The sequence below is a fragment of the Vitis vinifera genome, chromosome 6, assembly GCF_030704535.1.
Source record: "Vitis vinifera cultivar Pinot Noir 40024 chromosome 6, ASM3070453v1".
NCBI classification, from domain to species: domain Eukaryota; kingdom Viridiplantae; phylum Streptophyta; class Magnoliopsida; order Vitales; family Vitaceae; genus Vitis; species Vitis vinifera.
The window spans coordinates 14790841-14801391 of record NC_081810.1 but is presented as its reverse complement, the minus strand read 5'-3'; the positions used below and the strand labels follow the sequence as shown (position 1 = coordinate 14801391).

The window sequence follows — 10551 nt, the reverse complement described above, 5'->3', positions numbered from 1 at the left end:
TCCACTCTAAGTTTTTAGTGCTTTAATTTTCTAATTTTTTTTAGGATAATTTGCATCATTTCCAATTTTACATTTTTTTATTCTTAATTTTTTTAACAATTCTTTCAATAATAACTCAAAATAATATTATTAAACTATGTTATTGTCATTTCCAGTTAAAAAGTAAATATGAAAATTTAAAAATATAAATAATTTAGGATACGAAAAATATGAGAACGGTAAGAAAAATGTGATACATATATATTTGGTACTTTCATCACATTTTTCATATTGATTTTTAGTTTTAAAATTTTTGAAATTACAAATTTATTTTTGAAAATACTATTATTATTAACTCAAAAGAGTATTAGTAATTTATTTTATTGTAATTTAAATTTGAAAACCTTAAATTCAAAAAATGTAAAATTTGGAGAGTACGGAAAAAATTAGGACGATCTAATTACCTAAGCTTTACATATGATTATAAAAAATATTGAATTTTAATGAAAATACTCATTTCATATTAAAATATTACCATATTCATTTTTATGTTGAATTTTAATGTTTAATAATTTGTTAAAGATAAAATAATGTAATTATGATATATGATGATTTTTTTTGTTAATAAATATATTTTCAAATTTTATATTTATTTTTTTCCAATTCTATTTTTATCTCAATATTTATCTCATATTTATTTTATTTAAACCCATAATAAATAGTTTAGAATGGAGGAAGAAATTAAAGGAGACGGTGGAAGGCCACAACTATTCTTCCCTTAACCGGCTAAGTGGAATTTTTATTTCAAATTTAAAATGGATGGCCAAGATGTAATCTTTAACATCCGATGACTTAAAAACTTTTCGGTACGGTATGAAAGGAGGTACTTTAGAATTTTCCTTATTCTTGATTAGTCGTTTTTGTTTTAACTTTATAATGATTTGCATTATGAGTGACATATTTTTTCAGACATAACCAAGGATGAAAATTTCCCGGGGAAGTTTCATGTGTCGGTTAGGACCGACATGACACATGATGGAGAGTATCCACCTAGCCCCCTTTTCACCAATTTTTTTTCCTGATTTTTCAGGATTTTCACCGACATGATATATGGCCAAACTCAAAATTTGTATTTTTAGAGGGGCTTGGAGGGCTCCCTCATAAAAATTTAAGACCCTTGCGTGTAAAACTTTTATATATATATATATATCTTATTTAAACATTTTAAAAAAATAAAAAATTAAATAATAAATTAATTTTAATTATTTCTTTTTCAAATTCAAATTGAATAATTATTAAAAATATAAAAACCATCATATTTTAATAATCTTTATTTATATATATTTCATATTATGATTTATTACAAGAAAAGTATATACCTATAAATAAATTATAAATATTTTAAAATAAAAAATTTATTAGGATAAATATATTAATTTGATGATATAAAATGAATTTGAAGTTGATTTTATCAAATAATTTTAATACTTAATGTAAAAATTAAATAATTAATTTTAAATTAATAAATTAAGTTTTAAATTAATTTTATCAAATAATCTTAATATTTAATATAAAAATTAAATTATTAATTTTAAGTTAATAACTTAAATATAATTTAACTTAAATTGAATCGTATTAAATTGAACCAATCAGTGAAGTTTAATTAGAAATGAGTACTTGAAGGCATTTCAATTTATGGATGAAAAGAATGAAAAAGTATGCATGAAATTTTATATAATGCAATATCAAAATGAGGATAAATTATTAAAAAGGCCGAGGGATTTCAAAATAAGAAAAAGTTATTTTGGATAAGAGAGTTGGCATTATAAACATTTTTTACTTTTTTGGGTTTTTGGCAGCTAGAAAAAGTTATTTTTGGTAGGCATTTCCGCCGCGACTCTAGCCTCAAAAGTTCATTGGGAGGAGAGAGAGAAAAGATAAGAGAGAGGAGGAGAATCTCCACCAAAATCAAGTGTCGTTTCCGCGGTGAGAGTTCAGCCTTTCAGCTGAAAGCTGCTTTCATTTCTTATCTTTTTTTGAAATTTGAATTGAACGTTTTGTTTTGTCGAACCCAACAACCTTTCAGGCAAATCTTCTGTACTTCCATTTCTTGCTCTCATTTGCACATACATTACTCCTCCACTTGTTAGTATTTTTATGTTTGCCAAGTTCTGCAATTTTTGTAGCTTAAATGGAGCTTTGAAACAAGTACTTTGAATAGTTTTTCAACCTTCTCACTCTATCATCTCTTCAGATTGAAGACCCATTAGGCCTTCAAAATGGTGAAGTTTTCCATGCCCTTGATGGGTTTGATGCTGTTATGCTTGTGGGCAACTGTTACAGAAGCAAAATACATCAAGTACAAAGACCCTAAACAGCCATTGGGCGTTCGAATCAAGGACCTCATGGCCCGGATGACTCTACAAGAAAAGATTGGCCAAATGGTGCAGATCGAGCGCGAAGCTGCATCTGCCGATATCATGAAGAAGTACTTCATTGGTAAAACAGATTCAAAATCATTGATCAACGTCTAAGTCGGAACACTTACTTTTTTTATTTCGTTTTTGTGGTGAATGAATGTTATGCAATGTGCAGGGAGTATTTTGAGTGGTGGAGGGAGTGTCCCGGCCAAGAGAGCATCGCCTGAGACATGGGTGAGTGTTGTGAATGAATTCCAGAAGGGTTCTCTATCCACCCGTCTTGGGATTCCCATGATTTATGGGATTGATGCAGTTCATGGCCACAACAATGTGTACAACGCAACAGTTTTTCCTCACAATGTTGGTCTTGGAGCTACTAGGCAAGTGATGTGCATCTACAAGTATACATGTGCTTGGGTTTCTTTGATCAAAATGGGGCTTTAGAGTTGAGGTTACTTTCAATTTATTTGTGTGCATTGGACCTCTGGTTCTGGGTTCAAATGGACCAGATATCCAATTCCCATCTGTAATAGATGTGCAGCTACCAATTTTCTAAATTGACTTGGCTGAGAGATGAAGGGCGTAAGCGAAGGAATTAACAAATCCAAGCTTTTCTAACGTCTAGATTTGAAGGGGAATCTGTTTGCTCAGTGCCTCAAATGGTAGTAAATCAGCAGATGAAAGTTGAAATAGTATAGCCCTTAATGTGTATGACTTTTCTTAGGTTGCTGATATTTCCTTTTAGCTTTGAGCCATTATGTGAAACTCCTTTTGATGTTTTGAAAGGTCCACAAGTTTTCATGAATTCTCATACAAAATTTTCAGTATCTGAAAGAAAGGATAAGGAATGCATGAAAAAACTGAGACTTGAAACTTTGGACTTGAGTACCCTTGTTTATAGTTGATTTTGTAAATCTTTGAATCACATGGCGCTGTCAATTTATATTTTTATGGAATTGAATATTTGATTGAATTATTGTTGCATGATTGGCTTATGCTTAACCTAATATTGTTTTTATTTTTGTTATTATTATTATTGTTTTAAATCTCAGGGATCCTGAGCTTGTGAAGAAGATTGGAGCTGCAACTGCTCTTGAAGTTAGAGCTACAGGAATTCCCTATGCTTTTGCTCCATGTATTGCGGTAACCACATGATAACACAGTCAGTAGTTATAAATCCTAGTTTTTTTAGCTTGTTTGGGGTTCTAATTTGTTATTTGTCTGTGAAATCTGTTGATGCAGGTTTGCAGGGATCCAAGATGGGGTCGGTGTTATGAAAGCTATAGCGAAGATCATAAAATTGTTCAAGCAATGACCGAGATCATACCTGGTTTGCAAGGAGATTTACCTGCTGGTTCTAAGAAGGGTGTTCCCTTTGTTGGTGGAAAGTAAGAAATTTAGCAAGGATATATATATATATATCCTTTCTTTAACCTCTTTTATTTCCACTAAGTGAATTATTAACCACTGATATTCTTGGTGTTGAATCTTTCAGAAAATCTCCTTTATTGTGTCCCTTTATTCAAATTATTATTATTATTGTTATTGTTTTGTCTTAAAATTTCTGTTTTTTTTTAGCGAGGTCACATTGCTAGTCACATCACCATTTAAATAAATTAATTTGAGCTCGTCAGATCTCTACGCATTTTCATATAAGTTCTGTACAAAATGCATATGAACTTTTGAGATGATCAGTCAATAAGTCATAACTTTTAATATATGAGAGCAAAAGGATGGACCTGATGCTACCTGGTCTGCAGTTTGTAGCTTTTGAACATACTCTGGAGTATGGTTCAGTTTTACATGATTTAAAGATAACTGCTTCCTGTAAATTTGCTCAACTGGCCTTATCCATGTACCTTAGTGGTGTGCCATGTGATCCTGTAAATATTAAGCATACTGCATACTGAAACAGGAAGAAAAATGCCAAAAGGCTTCTCCATCTTAAAGCTTCATATTCTTTACTTGGTAGGTTGACTGCTGGTTGTGCCTAAAAGCATTAGAAGCCATTTTCTGCTTGAACAGTGGTTTGCATTTCTTTGGATTTCGTTCATCATAGATTTTTAGGTGCTAATTTCTCTCAGAACTTTTCTAATTGGGTATGCAAGGGGTTTGCTATAGGTATCTGATGGATTTGTTTGTCCTTGCTGTAGCTGTAGACATTACTTGGAAAATGTTTTCTGGTTTGCATAATCATTCCCTATATTTGATTCTGTAGAAGGATTGATTAGAGCCTCTGCAACTGCTGTAAAGTCTCATGTTAAGAAAGGTTTACTTGGTTGGTGAATCTCTTATGGCTTGTGCATGTCAAGAAGCACATCTGAAATTAAGATTGTTGTTTAATAATCCTATGGAAATTTATTGAAATTCTGTGAACTGACATAGTTAAAGGTCCTGTTGCATACTAGGGAGAAGAACGATTTCCTCATTAATTTTTTAAATTGGCTCAGGACAAAGGTTGCAGCTTGTGCCAAGCACTATGTGGGGGATGGTGGTACTACCAAGGGCATCAATGAGAATAACACTATAATTGATTTTAATGGATTGCTCAACATCCACATGCCTGCATATCGTAACTCCATCAGCAAAGGTGTTGCTACAGTTATGGTTTCCTACTCAAGCTGGAATGGAAAGAAGATGCATGCTAACCATGATCTTATCATTGGATTCCTCAAGAATAAACTACGGTTCAGGGTAAAGGAAATCATTTAAGAAATTATTCAACATGTGTCTCAAGTTGTTAATTGTAATGAAGGACTAGAATTGCTAGGCATAATGTGTTTTGGTGGATGTATTTCAGGGTTTTGTCATATCGGATTGGCAGGGTATTGACAGGATTACATCTCCACCCCATGCTAATTATTCTTATTCTGTCGAAGCTGGAGTTGGTGCTGGAATAGACATGGTCAGTCAAAATTCATTGTGATGTAGATAAATAAAACCCTGAAATATTAGTATACAATTTAATGTTGCTTAAACTGACAAAGGTATAGTGAATTTTGTACTTGTTCTGGATATCTTTCAGGTCATGGTTCCATACAACTTCACAGAATTCCTTGATGATCTAACCTTCCAGGTGAAGAATGGCATCATCCCCATGGCCAGGATTGATGATGCAGTGAAGAGGATCCTGAGAGTCAAATTTGTCATGGGATTATTTGAGAACCCAATGGCTGATCTCAGCCTGGTCAACCAACTTGGGAGCCAGGTCTGCTATTTCAACCCCATTAATATATTTTTCCTGGATGGTGACAAATTCCTATGTTGATCAATAATGTGGCTCAACAGGAGCATAGAGAGTTGGCAAGGGAAGCTGTGAGGAAGTCACTTGTGCTGCTGAAGAATGGTAAATCTGCCAAGAATCCATTACTTCCCCTTCCTAAGAAAGCACCAAAGATACTTGTTGCAGGAAGTCATGCTGACAACTTGGGTTATCAATGTGGAGGCTGGACAATTGAATGGCAGGGTCTTGGAGGCAATGACCTAACATCAGGTACAATTTAAAATCCCACTTTAAACATAGGTTTCTAAGTTCTCAAAATTGCATTTTTATGTATAAAATTCAGGAATTTCATTCATTGCTCTGTCAATATGCTTCATTGTGGTTTCTTACAGGCTAGATGATGATGCTCTTTTGCCTAAACCTTTGGCAATGCTTGAAATTTTAAGCAGAACTGGGGTGCTCGTATAGCATAGCTCAGATAAACCTGAAATTTTATTCTCTTCAATTGTCTCATAATTATATGCATAATCAGTGGATTTCATAATGAGGTGGTCATCTAATAACAAGCTGTGAACCTTATGACTAGAAAGTGGAAGATCAAAAAGTTTGTTTTCTCACCATATCTGAAAGGACTATTGAGGGGCATTTTATCCATTTTGTGAGGGCATTATTATTATTTTTTTCTGATGGAATTCTGTTTTAATTAACAGGAACCACAATCCTAACTGCGGTGAAGAATACCGTTGAATCTGGCACTCAAATTGTCTACAATGAGAACCCTGACTTAGAATACGTCAAGTCAAACAAATTCTCATACGCAATTGTTGTTGTGGGTGAGCCTCCTTATGCAGAAACTGCTGGTGATAGCATGAGTCTGACAATAGCTGAACCTGGTGCAAGCACCATCTCCAATGTCTGCGCAGCTGTCAAATGTGTCGTTGTTATCGTTTCTGGCCGCCCTGTTGTGATCCAGCCCTATCTAGCAAAAATAGATGCACTTGTAGCTGCTTGGCTTCCGGGAACTGAAGGCCAAGGTGTTGCAGATGTGCTGTTTGGTGACTATGGATTCACTGGAAAGCTGGCACGAACTTGGTTCAAGACAGTGGAGCAGCTCCCCATGAATGTTGGTGATCCACACTATGACCCTCTATTTCCCTTTGGGTTTGGTCTAACGACTAAACCCACCAAGCAGATCTAGAAATCCCATTGGGAAGGGCGATACTTATCCAATTAAAACTTTCTGAGTTCATTTTCCTTTTCTATGTGTACCTTTTCATAGAATGTGGTTTCTGCATTTGTTTGTTTTTAACATGCAAGGATGCTATTTAAACAGAGTAGTAGAGGATGCTCATGCTTCAAGCAATATCCATTTCAACCTGGAGCTGTGAATGGTATTCAGCATCCCTGAGATGTGTACCAGAGATTAAGATTAAGAATTGAGTGGCAAGTTTGCGATAGCATGACACTTATAATTTATTCAATCGCTACCCATTCATAATGTACTATAAATCTGGATTTGAATCCTAATATAGCATTTATATATTGTGCTTTTGGGCCCTTTCTTCATTTCTCCTATGGAGGATGAATGTCAGATCCAATTTTTGTTGTATTGTAAGTTTACGAAGGAACACTGAAACATGCACACGTACGCATGTTAGCATTCTTATAATTTTTTTTATTATTATATATATATATATATGATATTAAATAGTTTTTAATATTTTCAAAATATTGAGTCGGGCTCTTTTGTAAATTGGATTTGATTTATGATTTGAGATTTGGGCTTAATATGATGTTTTAGAATTATCATTTCAATTGAATTTTGACTTTTCTTATATTTTTTTTGGGCTTGTATATTCTTTGGGCTTTGATTATTTATTTTGCCTCTTCATTTGGATTTTTCTTGGTGTTTGGACCGGTGTTTTGACACTATGTTGATTTTTTTTGGACTTTCTGGATTTTTCTCACTAAAACTCTTTGTATTTTCTTATTTATTTATTGTTTTTTTTGTGAGAGGTTGAGATGTTTTTGGCATTTCCAAGTTTTGTCGGGAAGCTCTAGAGAGCTACTAGAATTGGGTTACACAGTAAAGGATATAATAATAATAATAATAATTCTAATAAACCAAACTCCCGTTTGAATACTTTTTTTTTTTTTATAAGCTGAATTTCTCTTTTATTTTTTTAATAAATAAATATAATATTTTTTTTAATAGATAAAGTTAAGTTTTATATTTTTTTTTAAAAAAAATCAAATTTTCATAAATAAAAACAAGTCTATTGTTTAAGTAGGGACGCATGTAAAAAATAGAAGTTACTCTATGAACAAAGAAATTTGATTTAATATTTATTAAATTTATAACTAATTGGTAAAAAAAAATTATTATAAAATTTACCAAAAAAAAGAAAAGAAGAAAATTTTGATTTAATGATCATTAACTTCATAAGTAATTTAAGAGAAGTTTCAACCATAATTAACATCAATTTACAAAAACAGTAAGCCAATTTAATAACTTAAAAAGTGACTTAATAACTGACTTAACCCGAAGAGAACATGAGCCTATATGCTCTCCTCTAAAACCCTAGTTGGTTCAATTCGGTGGGCTAGTCCCGGTTTCCACCAATTAAGCTAGTGGAACACGAAATGAAATGGCCCAAACTCAAAGAAAATAGGCCCAAAAAATGTAAATAAAATGGGGACTAAGGAGTAAGGACAAAGTTTTGGGTCTATACCTTGTTCAAAATTTTATTTCATTTTTTAATTATAAAAATATTGTTAAATTTTATAATTTTAAAATATATAAAATTTTACATTAGTTAATTTATTTAAATTTTTTTTAATTATGATCATAATAATTTTTTTTATAATTTTATATTTGAGAAATTGATATTCATTTTTTAATTATAAAATATTGTTAAATTTTATAATTTTTAAATATATAAAATTTTACTTTAGTTAATTTATTTTTAAATTTTTTAATTATGATCATAATCATTTTTTTATATAATTTTATATTTGAGAAATTGATAAATTTATGTGTTAAATGTACCATAACATTTTGGGTTATAAAAACGTTATCTGATACAATTAAATGATTGCATTAGATGGGCTAGGAGTGAAACCCAAACATGAGTTGTTTATTGAGCAAATTCTATGAGCTAACATGATGGTATGAAATAAGTATTATAATTATGCTTGACAAAAATATGTTAAAATTTCATGTCATTTCCCAATCATTATATGAATTTTTTATCATGGACAAATTATTTTTCATTAAGAGATTTCTAATATTAATCGAGTCGATTTTTAATTTTTAAATTATTTGAATCAATGATCTGAGATCCATTTGCCAGTGGGACAAGACTAAAAAAGAAAAATAGTAATTCTAGACCAATTCTGGTTCACTATTTCTTGAAATTTATTGGATTTATATTTTTGTTTAAAAATGATTTTAATAATTAGTATACTCATTAATGAATCAAATGCATTATGTTTATCGTAATTTGAAGTTATGAAAAATAATTGTCATATTAGGTAAGTTCTATCATGTGAATTTCTAGTACTAATTAGATTTTTTTTTTTTCAAATTGTATACTATTTTTAAAAATTAACTGTTTGATTAATAAAACTAAAAGTTTATTTGGTAATGATTCTAGAAAGTATTTTTAATATTTTTAATACTTGAAAATTTTTATTTTTCAAGTGTTACAATAACTGAAAACACTTTCTAAAATAACTGCCAAACGTACTTTAAGATATCAACTTTCATTATGGACTATTTTTCAATCTCGATTAATTTGAAATTTATTTTGTAAGTGATAAAATTTGAAAAAAAAATATAGTTGATGGAAACAACCATAAAAGAGATTTGAAATAAGATTTGGTCTATATTAATTGGGTCAAAATTTTAAATTTATTTTTTTAAAATTAATTAATAAATGGTTATTTATCCTCTCTCACTTTATTTGAAATCTATATAAAAAATTCAAGTTGGTAAAGATAGAAAGGAAAGAGGTTTTTATTTTTATTTTATTTTATTTATTTAATTTTTATTTGTTTAGATTTTTGTTTTATTCTAAAATTGTTGTATCATTCTCTAAAAAGTATTATCCTTTTTTGTTTTCAAAAATAGAAAATTGTTTTTAAATCATGAGATAAAATCACTCTAAGAAAATTAAAATAAAAAAAATTTTTTATTCCTAAAAAATCACTTTTAAAACACCCTGAGTTTACAAGATATAAATTTTTTATGTTATATTTGAAGTTTAAATAGATGAAAAAGTGAGTTTTGACTCATTAATTTGAATATATATATATATATATATATATATATATATAAAGAATTTAAACTTTCGTAAATCAATTTTATCTTTATCAATTTAAAAATATTTTAAAATACATACACTTTTTTATAAATCAAATAATTATTTATTAAAATACCCTTTTACTTGATAATATTAAATAAAATTATCCAAAATTAATTTATCATTTTAATTTGATAAATTTTTTTTACAAATAAATATATTATAAATTTTTTATTATATAATATGAGATACAAATCATTATAGAAAAAATCTCCCAGTCCATTTTCAATCTCCTAGTTAATAATGATTTTATAATTCTCATATTTTTTTTTAATAAAATTGAATAAATTTTTTGTCAATTTAAAATACAATTAAAATGAAAATACGTAAAAATTAAATACAAATGAAAACCAAAACACTTTAAAAAATAAAATAAAATATTTATTCCCATTCTATTTCCAGTGTTATATGTTCATTCTCCATTATCATCAAAACACATACAGGATATATGTATATATATATATATATAAAATGAAAATACGTAAAAATTAAATACAAATGAAAACCAAAACACTTTAAAAAATAAAATAAAATATTTATTCCCATTCTATTTCCAGTGTTATAT

The 10551-nt window shown here is 29.6% G+C and overlaps 1 protein-coding gene across 3 annotated transcripts; it reads left to right on the top strand.

Moving 5' to 3' along the window:
- The first annotated feature begins 1840 nt into the window (after positions 1-1840).
- On the top strand, positions 1841-7173 carry LOC100246224 (uncharacterized). 3 transcript variants are annotated; one of them, XM_002278327.4, is made up of 10 exons: positions 1841-1965; positions 2234-2478; positions 2575-2779; positions 3452-3542; positions 3642-3787; positions 4850-5093; positions 5200-5304; positions 5425-5607; positions 5688-5892; positions 6333-7173. In XM_002278327.4, exons 2-10 carry the CDS (start codon positions 2259-2261, stop codon positions 6818-6820), a joined length of 1887 nt encoding a protein of 628 aa, XP_002278363.1. In that variant the 5' UTR covers positions 1841-1965; positions 2234-2258; the 3' UTR covers positions 6821-7173. The 3 variants fall into 3 exon arrangements, with proteins under 3 accessions (XP_002278363.1, XP_010651642.1, XP_010651643.1); XM_010653340.3 differs by having other exon boundaries at positions 1924-2065; XM_010653341.2 differs by lacking the exon at positions 1841-1965 and adding an exon at positions 1972-2124.
- Positions 7174-10551: the final 3378 nt, after the last annotated feature.